Genomic DNA, 21,929 nt, shown 5'->3' on the forward strand with positions numbered 1-21,929 from the left:
TGTCCTATCGTTTGGTGATGTGATTTTAAGATTGTAGGAGAAAAAAGAAGCGATTTAATGACTGCCTGCTGGAAAAGGCTGGTGGTGTGGCAGCTTAGGAGTTCTGGGTAAGTTCTTTTTTTTAAAAAAAAATATTAGTTATCTATTTTATACATATTAGTGTATAAATGTCAATCCCAGTCTCCCAATTTATCCCACCCCTCCCCCACTTTCTCTCCTTGGTGTCCATACGTTTGTTCTCTACATCTGTGTCTCTATTTCTGCCTTGCAAACTGGTTCATCTGTACCATTTTTCTAGATTCCACATATATGTGTTAATATACGATATTTGTTTTTCTCTTTCTGACTTACCTCTCTGTATGACAGTCTCTAGGTCCATCCACATCTCTACAAATGACCCAATTTCGTTCCTTTATATGGCTGAGTAATATTCCATTGTATATCTGTACCATATCTTCTTTATCCATTCGTCTATCACTGGGTGTTTAGGTTGCTTCCATGACCTGGCTATTGTAAATAATGCTGCAATGAACATTGGGGTGCATGTGATTTTTGAATTATGCTTTTCTCTGAGTGTATGCCCAGTAGTGGGATTGCTGGGTCATATGATAATTCCATTTTTAGTTTTTTAAGGAACCTCCATATTGTTCTCCATAGTGGCTGTATCAATTTACATTCCCACCAACAGTGCAAGAGTGTTCCCCTTTCTCCAAACCCTCTCCAGTATTTATTGTTTGTAAATTTTTTTGATGATGGCCATTCTGACCAGTGTGAGGTGATACCTCATTGTAGTTTTGATTTGCATTTCTCTAATCATTAGCAATGTTGAGCATCCTTTCCTGTGTTTGTTGCCAATCTGTATGTCTTCTTTGGAGAAATGTCTATTTAGGTTTTCTGCCCATTTTTTGATTGCGTTGTTTGTTTTTTTGATATTGAGCTGCATAAGCTGCTTGTATATTTTGGAGATTACTCCTTTGTCAGTTACTTCGTTTGCAAATATTTTCTCCCATTCTGAGGGTTGTCTTTTCGTCTTGTTTATGGTTTCCTTTGCTGTGCAAAAGCTTTTGAGTTTCATTAGGTCCCATTTGTTTGTTTTTATTTCCGTTTCTCTAGGAGATGGGTCAAAAAGGATCTTGCTGTGATTTATATCAAGGAGTGTTCTTTCTATGTTTTCCTCTGGAGTTTTATAGTGTCCAGTCTTACATTTAGGTCTTTAATCCATTTTGAGTTTATTTTTGTGTATGGTGTTAGGGAGTGGTCTAACTTCATTCTTTTACATGTAGCTGTTCTGGATAAGTTCTAAGGAGGAAATCTGCTGTCACTGACCTCACCGACTCCATCCCTGCTGAGCTGCCTGGTGTCGCACGCAACTGCCACTACCTCCTGGAGTGCAGGACCATAGCCCCCTTCTCCTACCAGGAGCTGCCTGGTCCATTTCTTCTTGGCAGGTCCGGACCAATTGCCTCACAGAGAACCTCCTGCTTTTCTCGGGTCTCTGTCTGTCCTGCACTACTTTTCCTCCCAGCACTGTCAGGTTTTCTAAACTTTCTCCCATCCTTTTTCTCCAGAGAATTCAGTGCACACCTGGGCAGGACTAGGGGATCTGCGGGGAGAAGCTATGAGTCCATACTTCAAGAGTGAGTGGAAGTTGGAGGCTCCGCAGCGCCCTTAGGACATTTCCAACCTGGCGACACAGATGCGTGAAAATGCTCTGTCACTTTCAATCCCTGCCCAGGCTGGGCACAAGGGCGGCTCAGAGCGGCAGGTGAGGTCAGTGACCTCGGCAACTGCTCAGGAGCGGGGAGGGCTCACACTGTCCACTCTCACCTGCCCAGTGGACCTCTGGGAGCCCACATCCCAGCTCTGCAGGACTTCAGCCCAGGCCCCAACCTGGGAGCTTCGGAGACCTCTGCTCGTGCCTATCCACAGCATCCTTTCCTGCTCACCCTTTACACACCAACCGTGAATCCCTCTCCCAGATTCATCCTGGCCTTCCTCAAATCTTTCCCTTCACCGCCGCCCACCTGCTCTCCTGACCTCACACTTGAATTTGTCTTTCAGTGGGCAGTTAGGAGATTACGTTTTCCTCCAGCCATTCCTAAGTGAATCAGGGGTAATTCCAGGACTGGAACTCAAAGTCCTTAGGCAACTGGTTCTACACTTACCTTTTTTTTTTTTTTTTGCGGTACACGGGCCTCTCACTGTTGTGGCCTCTCCCGCTGTGGAGCACAGGCTCCGGACGTGCAGGCTCAGCGGCCATGGCTCACGGGCCCAGCCGCTCTGTGGCATGTGGGATCTTCCCGGACCGGGGCACTAACCCGTGTCCCCTGCATCGGCAGGCGGACTCTCAACCACTGCGCCACCAGGGAAGCCCTCTACACTTAGACTTTTATTTCTTACCAATCTTCTAAATGAATCCACTTCTCCAGGGATGCAGAATACCTGCACACACACACACACACACACACCCCAATGGCGGTGATGATGATCCCTGCTCTCAGCTTTTCCTGGTGGTCCAAGTTCTAATTCCCCCTTCAGCCTGTTCTTTTCTTGCTGGGATGTCCCTCAGGCCCTCGTGGTGGCTGCAGTCCACCATCCACCTTCTCTCACAGGCATACTCTTTCCCACACATTCTACCTCTTGGTAATGTCTACCAGTTGTTTCCACTTTTAGTGTCTTGGTTTTTCTGTTACAAGCAAATTCAAAACTCTTCAAGAGGAGATACTGTCTCTTTTTGCTATGTTTCCTCCATAGTACGCAGCAGAAAACTGGGTGTCTAGAGGCAAATCGTATTTATTGATAATTAGCAGGGCCTCCATAACCCCCGAGATCCCAGTAAGGTGGTCTCCCAGCCTCAGTTACGTGGGTGGTCAAGGTCCAAGTCCCCTTCTAGATTCTGCAGGTTCCTGGGGGCATCAACCTTCCCCATCCCCCTACTCACAGGTGAGCTGCCTTGCTCTGCAGAATGCTGATCCAGATACAAAGTCCAGCAAACAAACAAAAATCCATTCACAAAAGCATCTGAGAGCCTAGTAGGACTTACTGACAATTTGAGAAGGAAATGTTAGAAATATTTTTTCTAACACACATATTCATCAGTGGCCTACCTGGGCCTCCTCTCTCCTCCCTCCCTCCTCTTTTCTCTCTACCTCCATCCTTTCAAAAGTAGCTCCCTGAGAAGCGCAAACCACTCCCCACCCCATCTCCTTTCACTTTCTCTGTAAAGCAACCTACCTCTTTCTCTTGGTGCCCAGTACCTACTGACACCATTGCTTTTAGGGCTTCCCTTGTGACCCCAGTAGTGCATCAAAGCTATTTTCTCAAGAAGAAAGTTCTATCTCTCCTGGGAAATCTGGTACAGCTGTTAGAATAACTGTTTAAAAAAACTTGTTACATTGAAATATCTGCTCACTTCAAGAGTAATTCATTCTGAGGCTTCTGCTGTTCCTCCTTTCCCGTTTGTTAAATTGCCGCGTATTGTTACTGAATGACCTCCTCTCTCCCCCCACTTTCCTATCTTCAGGATTTCGTTCCTGTGCACTTTCAAAAGGGCCTTATTCTTGACCTCCAGAACCTCGGACTTCATTCAAGCACTTTCCCCAAAGTAATCTTTTCCTTCTCAAGTGGATAAGGCTGACAAAATGGAGATATCAAAAATGGCAGTGATACCTGTCTGGGTTACTTCGCTTATTTAGTTTACTTTATGAAGTACTTCTATTCGTCTGCCAGTAACATTATCAATACTCAACAACAGCAATGATGCCTTGGCAATCTCCAACATGATGACTCAGTGGAGATAGCTGCACGCCCTCCTGACTTTTTAAGTAATGCTCTTTGTCACCTTCTAATGTCACCTGTTCTCCTTTGCCAAGACTGCTACCACTTATCTCCATTAGTTCTTGAATCTGTTTTTTCCTTACATCCATTAGAATCAGTGTGAGCTAGCTCTGCAGAAAATGCCACCAAAGTCTTTAAACTATCTTACCTTCCCATAAGACATCCTAGTTCACGTTCCTAATTCAACTATAGCTCATAATTCTAAATTTTCTTATTTCTGTCTTCACTGGAATCCTGAGTATCGCATAATTTCACAGCCTTGGTAAGTTTTTCTTAAATTTTTCTGGTGCGAGTAGTTCGTGGACACCGTACAATGTCACTCCAATGCTTGTACTACTTCCTAAACAAGCCCCAGTTCCTGCCCCTCAAAGCGTGCACACGCGCACACACACACACACACAAAATCAAATGGGTGCTGCCAATGATTCTCATTTTTGAGAGATAATTTCTAGTTTTCAAAAGTGAGTTCAATAGCTACCATTTTTAAAAAAAAATCGAGCATAACTTTTTAGCCCTACCCAGATGTTAGCTGTTATTATTTGGGAATATTTGCCCCTTGAAGATGGAAAAGAGTTATTACACAGCTATGATGCCAGACAAGAGTAGATGCTTACATAGCACTTTCACTAATTTGCAGAGAAAAGGCACTTACAGCTTGGACACCTCCTTAGATTGCTCCCTTCTTTCCAGCAGGCTAGAGAAACTCTCTAGTCTCATCTCCCTTGATTATATCAGGGGAAAAGCTAAAGTGTCAGACAATACTTAGCTGGCCTGCCTCGTGCTGGTCCCACGGGGCCTGGGTTCTGGCCACTGTGAGAGTTTTCGGCAAGTTAACCTCTCAGAGTCTCAGTATTCTCCTTTCTAAAGTCGGCACAATAATAAAATAAGAAGAATAACGAGATACTGCTGGACACAGGAGGGATGTGCTGTCTGCATTCTACGTGTTGGCCCTGGGACATAGCCTGCCTCTCTGAATCTGCCCCACCACAGTCCCTGCTCTGGCTCACCTCGTCCTGGGCTGGTAGAGGGGAGATTCAGCTGTTTCTGCTGCAGCCTCCCCACCAGCCCAACTGCTAACCATTCAGACTCCCCTCCCTCTGCTTGTGTCCAGTGACTCACGTGGGCCTCTGTGTTTTCCTGGCTGCAGCTTCCTCCCTATCCAAGCCTACCTGACAGCCATCTTTCTGGGAATTCCTACGAAATCATGGTGCTCCAAGGCTTCCACCTCTTACTTTTTTAGTACAGTCATAGATTTATTTGGCTTCAAACACATTTTCTATCATTCTGGGGAATGATGTGAGTGGGAGGGTGAGGTGATAGCATTTCCTCAGTTGACATCGTGAAACAGAAGTGTCACAGTATAGCTGGACTTTTTCTTTGGTTCCTAGTGAGTTTGGAATTGCTTATGTCATTCTTTATTTTTAAGGAGTAACATCTTAAACATCATCCAAGCTACATCTTAGATCCTTGAAATTATAAGACAAAATGACTAAGGAAGAGGGCATCCAAATGTAATATACTCACCACAATAGCTAATATTAGCAATTAATGGGGGGGGTACTATGGCCTCATAGGCAGGGTGCTTTGCTCCTGCACTGCTCTGACGGATGCATAATTCTTCCTGAAACAACGCAAGATTTACCTTTTTTGCTATTATCCACTTGGACCCTTACAGTAAGTACCACACAGTGTAAGGTTTGTCCATTTTCGAGGCAGTTTATCAACAGTTTTGTTCATATTTGCTCCTATTTCATGGTTGCAAAATCTTCCATCTCTGATGGGCTCCTTTGGAATGTTTATTACTGCATCTCTTGGCACACGTGTGCCCAGGAGAGCAGGACAGTTGTCCACGTGTTTGGACACTGTGTTGACACAATCCAGCATTCCACTGGGCACTGATTCACATTAAGCTGGAGGGAACTAAAGCTTTTTCCCCTCCATAAGTAGTTATTGTTTTTTGCCAGTTGTGAACTTGGACAGCCCCTTGTTTTGCCACTTCGCATAGGAACCTGACTTTACCCTCTGTCCCTATTATAATTCATTGTGTTAGATTCATTCCATCCATTCTAGGCTGTGAAATGCTTTTGGATCTCAACTGTCTCCCATATCTTAGCCCTCTTCTGCTTTATAACATTTGCAAATGAGATGGGTTTCCCTCGGGGCCTCACCCAGTCATTAATAAAAAAGAAAAAAGGCCAAGGGCCAAGACTGGTAACACATTCCTCTGAGTCAGGAGACTTCAGAGAGAAAACTGGTCACTGTGTCCAAAAGGACAAAGTGGATGGCATGTGTGCGTGTTCTAGCATTCCCTTTAACTCCAAGGATCGTTTTTTAAAATATAAAAGTGCAGGAAGTTTAACATATCAAAAATCAGGCTTTTATTCAAACCAGGCAGTCAAAAACGCTGGAGACCCCCAAACTGGGATGTTATAACTGGGCCCTTCTTAGGTGCCACCATGAGATACGGGTGACAGAGTGAGTGTTAAGTCATCCTGCACATGTTTTAAATTTTATTTATTTATTTATTTTTGGCTGTGTTGGGTCTTTGCTGCTGCGCGCGGGCTTTCTCTAGTTGCGGTGCGCGGGCTTCTCATTGTGGTGGTTTCTCTTGTTGCGGAGCACGGGCTCTAGGTGTGCGGGCTTCAGTAGTTGTGGCACGCGGGCTAGAGTAGTTGTGGCACGCAGGCTCTAGAGCGCAGGCTCAGTAGTTGTGGCGCACGGGCTTAGTTGCCACGGCATGTGGGATCTTCCCAGACCAGGGCATGAACCCATATCCCCTGCATTGGCAGGTGGATTCTTAACAAATGCGCCACCAGGGAAGCCCCTGCACATGTTTTATGAAGCCTCCAAGTCCTCCCCCTTACTTCTAGAATACAGAAGAGGTCAGTGTGAGAAGAAACAGTTCTGGAGAGGGCTTTGGTGAGGAGAAGAGCTATGGGGAAAGCTGTGCTTGATCAACATCCACCCATTCCTTCCACCCCACTCAGAAGCCAGTCCCGCCTTGCAACAGAAGACACATTTGGTCTGTATTTGAGGACACTTACTTCTATGGGGCAACTGAGGATCCTGGACAAATGATCAGTCATGATCATATCATCGGTTTACTTAGAATGATGCTTTCTTCTGGACTTCTATATTATAAAGAGTTTCCAAACTGGAGCTATTATTTATATTCATCTTTAACAAATAGTAAAAAAAAAAAAAGTCATTACATAGACTGAATGTGGTGGAATGGGATCATTGATGTGTTCCTTGAAATTTTGGAAACTAAATAAAACAATATTTCACTAGCTTAATTCCCTAGACTTATATTCGAGAACTGTTAAGATTTACAATAACATAAAAATGACTTCATCCTTAGTCTTTTATCTACTCTTTTAATGAACCTCTAAATAATAAACTGGGTCAGTGATTCAACTATCCACATCCATGTGTCATACTTTAAAGAGAGATGACTAAAGAGACAATGATGCTAAACAAGTTGGATTTTTCTACTTAAAAAAAAAAAGGATAGAGAAAACGTACCCTTAAAGAAAAATAGATAATGGGGAGTAATTTAGTAAATTACTAGTCTCAAATGCAAGAAAATGCATTCCCCACCCCCTCTTCCCTACTCTCCCTCTTTGGAAGGTTTTCAAACTTATCATAGCCTGGGCCAAATTAGAAAAGGAAATATTATGTGTTGAACTTATGTTTTGGTTTTCCCTTACAGATGGGAGAAAACTCCCCCAAATAAGTAAAATGCAGAATATCTTAATACAGTATCTACTTTTGTAACTTAAATTGCTCTTTCTTTCCCATAAAATTAAGTGCAATGGAGCAGAAGTTCTGTGTTTGTCACCAATCCTTTATTGAAACTGGTAACTTACACACTTTATAATAGAACAACAAAAATAATGTTCAATATATACAGCCTTTGCAATGGTCTATTTGACTATACACAAGGCAGAGTGATAACACAGTCTAATCTTCATAATAATTTGTGCACAGAAAGACACCCAACAGTCAACATGTGAACATTACAGTGAAATGACATCACAAGTCCAGTGAAAATTCAGCCTAATACAAAATGTACTATCTATTGCAAATGACATCTCTAAATGCCCAGAGCTTGTTCAGTAGTAATTTTACCCAGAGTCCGAAGCAGAGATTTGGTGTGTGGCTATAAGTCTTTTAAGTGAGACCACCTCTGCAGACAAGTTGGCTATCCCCTGCTTCAAAAACAAATTCTCTGGGTCAGAGACTTTGTAACCATTGTCTTTCACTTCGACCACTCCAGTTTTGTAACTACTCTGAGTTTTGCCATTAAGTTCTTTTTGATGCCAGTGTTCAGATTTGAGAGACCAATCTTGAATGTTAGTCACTTGCACTGAAAAGGGAGTGAGAGAAGAATGTACCAGATTGGGGGCATTATGCTTCTCAAGTTCGAAATGTCTCTTAGACGTCATGTCAACAGGCGAAGAAAGTTTTTGTGTGCCATCAAATTCATGATCGAAGGCTTCCACTTTTATCTGCATGGCTTTGGCTTTAATCCGAAGCTTGTGTGGCAAGGCAGAGGAGTTCACTTCTGGAACTTTAACCACTGTGGCGTGGACACGCTGAAGTTCGACGGGAGAGTGGATTGGGCCCTTGGGAACCTGCTGCTCGTCTTCTCCATCGGATGACTTTCCTACTGCACCTTCATCGGTTTCTGATGTCCTTGGAGAGTTACTGGAGGATCGGTTGACCTGCAGCAGAGGGGGAGAGTGTGAGTAGCCAGGAAAAGAATTCCCCATATAGTTCTGGTACACGGCCGCTCGGTAGGTGCCCGGGTCATCTCTGGGCTCCCTGGCATAGCTCTCCAGTTCCATCGGCTCTTGCTTGATGACCTGGAACTTGCTTTCTGGGCTTCTGCAGCCACTCTGCCCAGGGCCCTCCTGCGAATGTTCTAGCGAGGACACTTCCGAAACATCAGACAGAGAGCTCTGTGGAGAGTGCTTGATGACAGAAATGCAACTGCTGGCCACCATCGAGGGCTCGTGCTCATCCACAAAGGCGCTCACGGTGGATTTGGAAGTCTGGTAGTCTTGAAAATACACAGCTGTAGAATTACTGAGTTTCTGAATCTCCTGGGCATAGGCTGTCGAGCTAATTAAACCAAACTTTAATTTTAGGGAAAGCAGTTCAGCTTTTAAAGTGGCGTTTTCTTCTCCCAGTGCAATGAGTTTGTTCTCCAAAACCAGGTCATTCAGTCGACGCTTCTCCCGAGACCTCTTGGCAGCTTCGTTATTTTTCCGCCTCTTTTCCCAATACATGGCATCTTTCTTCTCGTCGGGAATGAATTCCCGTTTCCTCCGACATGCTGAAGATTTGTTTTTCCCCACACTTCCTTCATTGAGAAGGAGCTCTTCCCCTGTCGTCAAGTCTTCGGAGACTTCGGATAAGGCAGAATTAAGCACCATCATCTTGTCCACGCTGCTACCAGCATCAAGAGATGCCTGCTCCTTCTTGATGCTCTGCATTTTTCTCAGCTGCATCAGAAACAACCTTAACCTATATATGCGGTGCAGGAGAAGAAGTTATTTCCTCAGTAATCTCAAATGCTTTAAAAACTGCGGTTTAAAATCCATCAATATTCTTCTTTTTGTTCCACCGTCCAGGATAAATCTCTTCGGCTTCTCTCACCAAACGGAGTAGGGGTCTTCTAGGTCACCTGCAATACATGAAGAGAAACAGTTATCCATTTGGTAAATATTTATTACCAATTATGTACAAGAAAGTACACGAAGCATTGAGGGTCAATATTTCTGCCCTTCAAAGAGTTTACAATCTTGTAAGGAAAATAAGTACCCAAATACCTATATGGTAAAGTTGTAAAGAACAAGTCCACAGTGAGACCTGTGGTCCAGGACAGTGAGAGAAAAAAAACACATCTGCCCCAGGGAAAAACAGAGGAAGACTGTGTTTCAGGAGAAAAAATGGTGGGGTGGGGCATGTGGGGATAGGACATTACAGGAAGGAAATGACAGATCGCCTCTGGTTGGTAAGTTTTTAAATAGTACTTGCATCTTGTGGGGCTTCTGAATACTTTTAGATAGCACTTATATCACTGCCAAGCAAACAAGCTCACCTCATAAAAGGAACTTTTCCAAGTAAACCCCTTTAATATCAGTAAACAAATTCTGTAATTACATGGAATCAAATATAAAGGGAGCTAAATTTTTATTGCCACAAAAATAAAAGCCACACAAACAACTGAGTTGTAGTTGTTTAATCTCTTATGTGGCTGATGTCATGGTCATTCTGCCAAGTGACTCAGCATACCTGAAAAGGACTCTTTTCAATAAAGCCATCTCTTTTGACACATTTGTGCTATGAGGTTAGAAATGTTCTTTTTTTTTTTTTTTCCGGTTCCTTCAAATTGATTTATCAAACATTCACTTAAGATTGAAGCATCCACAGTGCTTTTTTTGGTCCTGACAATTCTGTCATAACAGATTTCATTGATAAAGTAGCTTCAGACTAAAATAAACGCTTATTATTCAAAGGGATTTTTTTTTTTTAAGTACAGTGCCTTCCTGAAACTTAAAATTATTTTAAACCAAGAGAATGTAATTATGGAAAGAATTTCTTTCCATTTTACTAATTAGTTTCAAACAAAATATAAGAACTCAAAAATAGAACCATCAACTAGCTTCCTTTTCCACTGATGACATATTTATAATCTGAACTTGGCCTGACAGGAGATAATAAATCCATATTAAGTTCCAATAACAATCTTCTCGTGGTCATTTTGGATCTGTCTTCCTGGACAGGGCTTCTCTGTCTAATTTTCCAGTAGGTAATACTTTCATAAAGGAGATATGGTAAGACAACTGTTCATTCGGCACTATCTGTATATGGCACTCTTCCTGCCCTATTAAAAAGATTTAATGTTTTTGTTTTAGGTCTCTCTTTCTTTCTTGTGCATAGTTTTATAATGACTAATGACGTTTAATTTTATCAGCGGAAAAGACTGCCAGCTTCCTGTGTCTTTTCCAGAAGGAACAGAAGGAATGATGTAATAATTTCAGGATCATCAAGAATAAGGTTTAATGCCATGTTTCTGTCCATCAAATTGAGCCAATGGAAACAGTGAGTTGCAACTTAGCAAAACTTGTGATTACAAATACCAAGCTTCCGTTTGTTTTTGAAAATATAGCTTTAATGGGAAATGAAGGCAATGAGTCTGCCACAGCAGGCCGTGATGGTGTAGAAAGGGGAGCTTCCTAGTTATCACTTAGTAAACAACCCTGCTTCCTATATTTCCAGTTAGGTTTCTTGTTCTGACATGAAAACCCCTTTTCCTTCAATATACTGAATGGATTCTTCCCTCCTGTCAAGAATTTGTATTCCCTAATTCAGTTAAGTCTTCCCCCCTGAAATCAAATGAATGTTGAAGCAAAGAGTAAAAATTCCAGTTCCAGGAAGATAATTACATTGAACTTTTCCAAGATGCTTTTTAAATCTCCACTGTATCCCCAGATACTACTGTTTTTTAAAACATTATGCAGTTCCTTGCACACTATTATTCTGAGTATTTTCTCCACTTGAGACTCTTTCTCTTCCATGCATTTTTTAATTTGTCCCTTCCTTGGGGAAAAATAATTACATTCCTTTTACATTTCACCTCACCTATGAGTTTTTACAGTTATGCTTTTGAAATGCCCCACAATTCTGTGTTAGTTACTCTTCCTAAACTTTTCATTCTTTCATCATTTCATATTGTTTCATCATTTCAAACCTACATTGAGTGAGCTGGGACTCTCTGCAATCTCCTGGTCCAAAGAATCGCGCTGAGTCCAGTGTGAGTGAGGGCGGGCAGGCAGCCCTTGCCACACTGCATAGAGAAAATAACACTACTTCCATTTAACAAAAATATCCCACTTGTCCTAAAATCTCTTAACCCAGTTCTTCTGGGTGTCTAAGTACTTTATGTCCACTTTGTCGTCTCTACAACTTTGTTGGTACATTCAAAACCTGCAGAAAAATCTCATTTCTTTTCAGTTAATATTCTTCCTATTTGAATTTCACTATGTGTACTAGAATCTGGTTCTTCCTTCATCCACACATATTAACTGCCTCTATGATTCCACCAGCAAATCAGGCCATAACGACATTAGGATATTTTCTGTAATATTATTTATCAAATAACCTTGCAGTGTTGAAAAGAGTTTATCAGCAGTGCGAGATACTGTAGAGAGAGGTGCTGATTTTGTACAATGTGTATCTTCCTACATGTTTGTTTTGTATGTCCAGCTAGACTGCAAATTAGTTCAGGGCTCAAATTAATATATTTGTATCCTAGCAACAAACTGAACCTATTAGGTGCTCAACATCTGATTGACAGTCACTCATTTGCCTTATATAAGAGAGCTTTGTGCCAAAAACACTTTGTTGATACATTCTTTTAAATCTGATTATTACATAAATTCTAAAAAAGATATTTAGCTTAGTAACAGAGAGCTTCTCTTATTCATTCCTTGACTTATTCAACACATATGGACCACCTACTGTATACCTGGCACTGAGCCAGACTGGGGGCACATAAAGAGTGAAGGAAGAATCAAACTCCCAAGAGTCAAGGAACCCCTTAGTCTTTGGTGGGAGACAGGCTTGTGAATACAGCGCTCATCCAGGGGTGTGCTAGGAGCACCGCCAACAAGGGGTGTTGGTGCACATATCACATTGTTTCTAGCTGCACTGTCTTTTTCTTTGTATGGTGATAATAAAAACAATTATAACAGGTGCCATTTACTCAACACTGACTATGCAACAGACACTGTGAGCCTGGCCTGTCATTATTTCACTGCCCTCATAATAACCACTTTCAGATGAGAAAACTAAGGCTCAGAGAAGTTAAGCAACTTGCCCAGTGTCACACAGCTAGTTAAGGGGCACAGCTAAGATTCCAGGACAGCCCTGACTCCAATCCAATTCCTCTAACAGTACCCATTCCTGTACTCCCAGAGGGTTGTTCTGGTGTATATCCCTGCAATGCATCTCATTTACATACAGTTCCTTTCTGTGTTACTCTCATTTCTGGGTAATATATGCCCACTTACTAAGTGACTTTGGGGGCAGTAAAGCACTATTAGATGCTGCCAGAACTTCTTTAAGACAACAAAGGTACCATCTGGAACTTTTCTCCAGCTTCCACAGAGTTGTATAGCCTGCAAGTATTTAATGAATTGAGAAAACATTCTAAATTTTCATATCTCTGCTAAAATTTTAATCTCCGGGCAAACCTACATGCTAAAATAAATAGAAGGAAAAAATTAAAGCTATTAGCATTGTCACCTGTGATTTTTTGGTACACAATCAAAATGTATCCATTTTCAACATGGTGGGAGAGGGCAGTTAAAACACAGAAAGACTGAGTGACTTTCCCAAGGCCATGCAGCACTAGAGGGCAGAGGTGTTGAGGGCAAAGAATCTATTTGTGCCCTTCAACAATAAATTTAAATTAAAGTGAATGGAAAGGTGGTTTACAACGCCTTCTAAAGACATCAGATTTTATGCTCAACTAACTAATGACTTGATTTCAGTTCCAGTGTTTTCCCTTATGATTAATTGAACAGTCATTTCACCTCTGCCTCATGTTTTCAGATCACCACTAATGCTGTGTTACATCAGTCACCACTAGTTTCCTTTCTGGTGAATAATTGACACTAAATGACAATTCTATGATGCTGGGGTATTCGGCACGATCAGCTTCATTACACGCATTAGATAATACGGGTGCTTCTTAAAAACACAAATAAAAGGAGAAATTTAAGAGCAGGAGTCATCACATTCTAATGACGTATTTTCCCACACCTAACTCGGATGTACCATTGCTAATTAATGCTTTTTTGTAGTACATCACACTATTTCTACAGGCAGGAGTTATGTTTCATAAACCCAGATTTTAAAGTCTATTTAAGTCAGATGACCTAAATATTGTTTTTAATTAAGATAAATTTGGTTTAGAAAATTCTCTAAAAGAATAAAGCACAAATTCTAGCCCAAATTTCTTTTTGAGGAGGGACCTTATGACTTATGTTTACAATGACAGACCTGTATCTTCTCTGGCCGCCAACACATCTCTCAGAGAAATATTGGTGGACAATTCAAACTTGTTACAAAACAAGAAGAGAAGAAACGTTTTGTTTCAAGCATCTAAAACCTTACTAATAGCTTAGATGTTAAAATCTACTATGAGAAAAAATCATTATTATTTCTTTAAAGAGATTGCAAATTGCTTCTATTTGATACTTTGATTTTAACGTTCTGTCAATACAAGATGAAATACTATTTGATGTGCCCAATGATTTGGAAATATTTTGATAAAACTACCTCATTTTACCTCTACTCTCTGAATGTACTGTTTACACCCTCAGAGGTATAGTATAGATACCATTAAACAAAAAAATTCTTTTATGTTAAACTACAAACCATCTCTCTACTAAGAGGCAGTGGCTTATTTTTGAGATAAGTGCCATTTTAGTGAAAAAATAAAGTTAATGAATCAATTCACAGCTCTTTAAACTAGTAATACTAGCAAATGTTAACCTACATTTTCTTCCTGTGGGTAAAATCCATGACATGATTGTTTCAATAAAATGCTTTACTTCTTTTCATGGATGAAAATAAAATCTAGGGGGGAGTGGGGGATGAAAAAACTAAGGAAACACTGAAGTTGCATGAGGATTTTCTAATCAGGCTGAAAAAATGCTTTTTAAATTAAGAAAACTATGTTAAACCTCTTTAAGTACCAGTGAAGTGCCTCCCATTAATAATATAATTCTGTATCTAGTAACACAGACTCTGAAGTCAGAGAGAAATGTATACTTGATCAAGCTATGAACACACACATAAACAGACTTTCACACTTTTCCAAAATTTATCCTATCATAGCAACAAACTGGCCTACTTTTTCTATTCGGGTACTTCTGTAAATGAATGTGTCAAAACCAGAGCAAGTTTATGATAAATGAAAATATTTCAAGTTTCTTGCCCTTTCATCCTCAACAAAGGACCACTTGAAAATTAGATTTAAACTTAATAAATATGATGACAACACTGCATTTTATTATAGCATTGATATAATTTAAGGGATTGAAATATGAAATAGTATGACCTGACGTTCTTTTACAAAAAGAGGCTACTGTTTGTAATCTAACTCTCAATGAAAATATTCTGAAGACTGCTCAGGGCAAATGCGTAGATGCTAACACATCCAAACAACTTCAAGGCTTGAGGGAGGGGAACTGGGAGGATGGGGGTGATGAAATACTAATGCCTTATGAAAAATTCTGCATTCACTTCAAAATGGGGACCATTTGTTTTCTTGAAAGTTTCAAAAAGATAATTTATCAGTCTAGCAACTAATTTGAAATCTTAAGGGACATGGGTAATTATGAAGTTACCCAGTTATAAGAAATTCTGCAACAGGTAAGTAATACCAGACTACATGCAACATGGGATAATGATGGGGAAAATGGGATGCATGCAGAGTTGGCTGAGGAAATGGTATGGTAGGGCAAGGTTTTGAATGTCCCTAATTATACTGAAGGATCATTCCAATTTTCCTCAGCTTGACTTTTTAATTTCTTGTTCAGTTTCCTTCCCAGTGAGCAAACGATTACAAATGTCATTTATTATGTGCCTCATGAATAGAAGAAATTATTTTAAATGTTTATTTTCAGTGTTTATTTGAAGGCTACTTAACTCCAGCTTTAGATCCCTAGAAAGTTAATTAATAAAAGACACCATGTTCTGATAACTAAAAGGCTTATAAACATCATTCTGCTTCCAATGAAAATGAGTCCTCAAAGCACAGATTATTACGAAAGGCATCTAGTAAATCCCTACTAAACTTTCTTACCATAAAAACAAGCTAGCATACTCTAATTAAAACCATATGAGAAACAGTAATTTTTTAACTACAAGAAAGGTATTTGTAATGAAATTTGAGAGATAATTGGGGGTGGTGGCAATACAAGCTCATTTTGAAACTGGAAAACTCTTATGTAATGTCTGTGATCAAAGGTCAATGTCTTTCGACATTCTTATACAAGTCCAATCTGGATAAAAATCAACTCAAATATAATTTAGAAAAATAACAGGATATCAAACAATGTGTTAACCCTGTGAAATACAGGCATACCTTACAAAAACAAGAAATGAATATTAAAGGAAACTTCAATTACATTGTTTCTGTCATATTTTGAACTGAATCCCAAGTGTGCTCTCATTCCTTAATACAAATTAAAAATAAACAACTTTGAACAGCATCAATGCCATCTGGATTACAATGGAAATAATGAAGTATGTGTGATTTTACTAGGGTAAAAATAAAGCCTCGGCAATATGACTGCACCTTTTCCATTCCATGCTGCAATCACATTCACGTCTCAGAACTGACTCTATGGACCAAAGCAAGGTCAACTAGAAATATCCACTCAGCTGGTGAGTCAGGCCCATTGCTCAACATGGGAAAGGGCCTGAACAAAGGGTTTTAATTTTCAGCTTGTTGCATCATAGTGATGTTATAATTGCACTGCGCAAAGATAAGTCTTTAACACAGAAAAGGAAATTGTTTCAAAAACTCCAGTGAGCTTGCACTCACACTCAGGGAAGGGACAGAGACAGAGGGTCACCCCACCCCCCCAATCCCCTTTTCAGGCTCCTGGCCTGGGCTGCTAATCAATTTCTCTTAGCCTCCACTTCCTCATGTCTAAAATGGGGACGATAATAGAACAGTCAACACAGTGCCTGGCACAGGAAGGGTACACGTTTAGCAAATATTAGCTCTTCACCTCATTTCTGAAGAATGAGCAGCATCAAGGAAACGATGATGATGATTAGTTCTAGGCCTAATTTTTGCCTCTCGTAATTCGTAGTGAAGCACTGCCCTATGTTGCAAGTGTAAGGGTAAACCAAACAAAATTTACTTCTGTGTTAGTCAAAAGGGCCAACCATCAGCAGTTGGGGCATGTCCTACCGTTTTAACCATACAGGCTGCACACACTCCCTCCCAACACAGCTCATCTGTGAGGTCTAACCAGCCTCTGATCTCAGACTAGAATTTTAGATAGAGAGATTATCCAGGACCAGGAAAACCATCACAGAGAGGTAAAGGGAACTGAAAAAGGGCAGCTGTTTGGCACTTTTTACACCATTCCTGCAACCATCAACTCACCTCTCCCTGTTCCTTTAAACAGTTCCCCCAAACATTAACCCAATGACTTGGGTAGTCTGAGGTTCTGCAATCCTGTCAAGAATTCCCTTCAAACTAAAATTACCATCAAACGTAATAGCAAATAGTTTTGAGAAAGAAATTAATCATTATTAGAACAGAAAAGTACAGTATTTCAAGAAGAATCTTTTTTTTAAAGATTTTTTTGACATGGACCATTTTTAAAGTCTTTATTGAATTTGTTACAATATTGCTTCTGTTTTATGTTTTGTTTTTTTGGCCCCAGGCACGTGGGATCTTAGCTCCCTGGCCAGGGATGGAACCTGCACCCCCTGCATTGGAAGGTGAAGTCTTAACCACTGGACTACCACGGAAGTCCCAAGAAGAATCATTAACTATAGGCTTAGTGCAAACTTTATTCCTTATTGCACAGAGACTTAGGCAGTGAAAAATGAAGGTGAATACCTTTATTAAAATATATATATATATATATATATATATATATATATAGTTCCTGGTCACTTTTACAGGAAACATTTACTGAGCTCCCCACAACTGCCCAGCTAAACAGGTTTTATTCCCTCAGTTTACCCTGGAGGCCTATGGAAATCAGGGCAGTGCCCAAGATCACAGGCTGGGGCCTGGGACCCAGCTCTTGTGAGCCCACAGCCTGTGTTCTCTTTTAGCACTTCACTGTTTCCTAACTACTGACTGGCCTGAAACTCAAGAGAGAAACCATTAGGGATGGGTGTAGGATTTGATCCCACAGAAGCCAACTTTTCAACAAAGCACTGCGCTGATGCCCTTTCAGAGAACATCCGTGACGCTGCCCTGAATTCACTGCGATTTATTGCAGGAGCACAGCCTCAGAAGACTTATTGCCAGGATGAAAGTACTACTATATACTCTTATATAGCAGGACAGCGGCATCCACACAAGTGTTTTGATTTTTTAAAATTCTGAACTCGGGGGATTTGAGTTCTCTCTACTCTAGCCTTTGACCACATAGACTAAAGGTTCAAAAAAAAAAATACATCGACTCGACTGGCTACAGTCAAGATGGGGCTCTCCTCGTCACCACCACCAATAGTGGACCTCCCCTCCCCGCAATTTTTGTGGTCTGTTGACATTTGGAGGTTTCCTTAGGTCTTTTTCACTTCACGAAAATCAGAAGCCCTCGGCTCCGACATACAATGAAGCCTCCCCGAACAAAGGTTCCTGCGGTGCTCAGAAGCTCAGCGCGCAAAAAGCAATACGGCAGGCCCCTGGAACTGCGGAGCGGCCTCGCCCTGGGTCCCTCCTGTCCCTCCCGCTCTCCTGGCTCCCCTCCCGCCGCTCCGGCTGCCCTTGCATCCTCCCCCTCCCTCCTCCTGCCCAAGCGAACCCAGAGCGCATCGCACTCTCGGGTCCCGGGCGGTCCCTCGGCGCCCCCCCACGCGCCTCCCCAGGACCCGCCCCCGCCGGGTGGGCGGCGCAGCGGGGCCTTGGCGCCGCCAGGACCCCCGCGCCAGAACAAAGGAATGTGAGGAGGGGGCGAGGAGGAGCAGCACAGGCCGCCCTGCAGCCCCCATCCAAGCGCCGCCCAAGGGCGCTCCCTGCTGCTAACCGAGGTCCGCGCCCGCCACCCCCACATCGCCCCCAGACCCCAAGGGCCCGCAGGAGGGAGGGGTGGGCCGGGAGGCAAGGGAGCACCCCTGAGGTCGCGATCGGAAGGTGGCGCTACGCGGCCCCCTGCAGGCCCGGGGCTCCCGGCCTGCGCTCCAAAGTAGGTCGGGGTCTGACATTCGGGGCCTGGAGCAATATTAGCTTCTTGGAAAGCGGCTTCAATTACTTGGGGTAATAAATTTGTTCCAGAGGTGAATCTCTGTAATACGTCCCCTCCTCCGCCCCCCTCCCACCTAAAAACTGTCCACAACCCTGCTTTTTAGTTATTTTAATAGTACATTAGGGGAAAACAAATCTGACATACACACGCCACCATATACATATATTCACATACACACTACGTAAGAGTCCAGGGACAAATTTAAAATCTGGGTATATTATATATTCATATAATCCTCACACGAATAAAACTAGGACATCCACCAAAAAAATACAATCTACTAACCTATATCTGTTTCCCATAAATCATATCTGGTCTGGAGAAAATAAAAATACGATGTGAAACAAATACTGTGACCCCATTCGCTGTTGTTATTTACAAAAGCCAAGACCAGAAGATGACACTCGGCCATCCCCTGCTGTTCTCAGGGAACAGCACTTTCCTAAAGTGTCCTTTAAAAAGATAAATGGGAGTCAGCATTCAGCAAGTCAACGGGCTCTGCGAAATGCCTTCCTAAAAATACAATCTTATCAAAGGTCTCCGAAGGCGTGGAGTTAAAACTACAGCAAATGGCCTTGAACTTGTATTTGCACACAGCCCTGGAGAAAACGCCAGAAATAGCGCTGTGAGGCCACAATTGTTAAAATGTGATAGGGCTAAATTTAGAAGAACGCACATTTCATTTAGGGCAAAAGACACACATTCGGCTGCATGAGCAAACTCAATGCTTACCCAGTTGTCTACTTTCCTGTTTAAAATATCCTTAAAAAAAAAAAAACTGTTACAGTGACATTTTAAAGGCTGAGATCGTCCTACTTTCTTTGTAGCAAGATTATAAAATCACGTAATTAGCTCCCTCTTCCTGTGCTCACTGCCAGCAAATTCGTCCGTTACATAATACAACATTTCCAGGAAACTATTATGTGATCTGTCTTGTGTCTGAAAAAGCAATGACAATAAGGTGAGAAAAAGGGCTGATCGAATGGAATGCATTAAAATTAGGAAGGTGGGGAGGTGAACGTCACAATGGTTCGTCCCAGGTTTAAAAATAATAGCTCAGAACACCTAAGGGACGAGCTCGGGTAGTATCCAAGATCAGAATACAAACCGAGGAATTCTTCCTTTCATGTTTTGTAGGAATGTTTAAAAATACATCTTTTTTATTTGGGACGTAGTATACAGGTAATGATCCAGTATCCAACGCGGCGCTAAAATTACCAAATCATTGCACACGTACGCGCACATTCCCACATCAGCCCGTAATCCTTGCCAATATTTCACTGTGGGCAGATTATGCAATGTATGCAAGTACAAATCCCACAACCTCCCCGAGCGCTGGTAAAACACGCTGACGACAAACAGGGTGGAAAACGTCTGTGCAGACTCAGCCCCGGACACAAACAAACGCAGCGCAGGCATTCTCCGAATGCCGTCACCATTCACGCTACCAACACTCCTTCTCAACGAGAAAATCAAGACTCTTCCCCATTACTCAGCTCCCCTCCTCTCCACCGCCGCCAGCCCCGCAGAAGGGACGAGAAAGAAAAGAGCGCTGCCCTTCCCCACGAGAAGGCTCAGCCTCGGCTCAGCCTCCCCGGCGCTCTTCTCTATCAAAACATCAATTTTCCTGAAATCAGGAGACATTATGCAACAGCAGCAGGGGGAGCGCAAGCCAGCCCGGACTACGTGCCGGAGCGACGGCGCTGCAATCAAAGCAGCCACCTTAAGGTGGCGAGTCCCCCTCCTGACAAGGCAGCAAAAGTTTATGTAATGAATGCCCCGCGCACACTCGCAGCCGCCGGCCAGCTCCGCGCACAGCCGAACCCCGCGCACAGCCTGGCCCGCGCCCCGCGCCAGCCGGCCGCGCGCCCCGGGAGCGGGCGGGGAGCGGGGCACCAGGCCCGGGCCGGCGGTGGGCGGAGCGCTTACCGTGTTCCTGCTCTCAGGGCGGCGAGCTGGGGTGGCGGGGAGAAAGAACGGGGGCCGTGAGCGAAGCCGGTGGCGTTCGGGGATCGGGGTCCGGCTGGGCCTCCGGGTCGGCAGGCGGAGGCGAGGGCGCGGCGCGGGAGACGGGCGGCGCGCCGGGTCCGCGGGCGCCGTGGCCGCGCCGGGAGATGTGTGTTAGTAGGTCAGTTCCGAGCGCGGCGCTACGTCGCCGACCGCCAGCCCGCCGTGACGGGCGGCCCCGGCCCCAATCGCCGAGTCCGCACCCGCCCCCAGCCCGCCTCCAATGGCCGCGGCCAGCGGAGGCAGGCTCTCCGGTGCCCCGCCCTCGCCACGCCCCCGCCCCCTCCCCCTCCCGGCAGCGCCACCGGCAGCCCGCGTCCCTTCCCGGCCGCGGCCACCGCCGCCGCCCGACTGCCGGGACGCCCAGCGCCTGGGGCCCCGCGCCCCGCTCCAGGGTTGCGCAACGGCCGGCGCGGCCGTCTCGACCGGAGCGAGCATGGGGAGGGGCCCGAGACCCCTGCCTCACCGTCCCGCTCCCCTCACCGCCTCCTTCGCCCTCTCGGTCACCGAGGTGCCTCTCTGAGCCCAGCGACCCTCGCTCACTCGCAGAGGCGCGCGTTTCGTCTCCCCGAGCGCGCAGCCGGCCAAGCTACCTGTTGCCGACCGAGTGCCGGGCCGAGGGCCGCAGGCTGCCGCGGCCCGGGCGTGGCAGGGACCTCCGCCTTACCCCTCCCCTCACACTCTGGGAGGACCCCTCCTCCTTGGGGTGGGCGAGAGGGGAGGCGGGGGGCTGGCGAACGGCCAGAAGCCGGGACGAGCAGCAGAGGAGAGGGGGCCGGGCGGCCGTTCCGAGCCCCGCGGTGCTGCGTAAGCAGAGATTACAAAGCCCGGCGCGTCTCCCCTGAGAGCGCGACTGCCCGGAGAGAGGGGGCGGATGGAGGGGAGAAAGCGCAACGCATGAACACCGCCCCCTCTACTATTAGGACGAAGATGTTGGCTGCAAAGTTGTTGCGTAAGACGACTGGCAAACCAAGCTGGCCGAGGCCCATCGGCACCCACCCGCCTCGTCCCTCGGCCGTGCCGAGTGTGGCTGCCCGGGGTGCGGGTCCGCGGGGTTCA

At 44.0% G+C, this 21,929-nt stretch overlaps 1 protein-coding gene across 2 annotated transcripts; it reads right to left on the reverse strand.

Moving 5' to 3' along the window:
* Window positions 1-7,663: 7,663 nt before the first annotated feature.
* On the reverse strand, window positions 7,664-21,512 carry NFIL3 (nuclear factor, interleukin 3 regulated). Of its 2 annotated transcripts, none has more exons than XM_082656776.1 (2): window positions 21,464-21,512; window positions 7,664-9,529 (listed from the first exon to the last, which is right to left on the reverse strand). In XM_082656776.1, the coding sequence occupies exon 2, from the start codon at window positions 9,351-9,353 to the stop codon at window positions 7,965-7,967; it is 1,389 nt and encodes a 462-aa protein (XP_082512902.1). In that variant the 5' UTR covers window positions 9,354-9,529; window positions 21,464-21,512; the 3' UTR covers window positions 7,664-7,964. The 2 variants fall into 2 exon arrangements, with proteins under 2 accessions (XP_082512902.1, XP_082512901.1); XM_082656775.1 differs by lacking the exon at window positions 21,464-21,512 and adding an exon at window positions 20,793-20,958.
* Window positions 21,513-21,929: the final 417 nt, after the last annotated feature.

Source organism: Grampus griseus (genome assembly GCF_964374135.1).
Source record: "Grampus griseus genome assembly, chromosome: 6".
NCBI classification, from domain to species: Eukaryota; Metazoa; Chordata; class Mammalia; order Artiodactyla; family Delphinidae; genus Grampus; species Grampus griseus.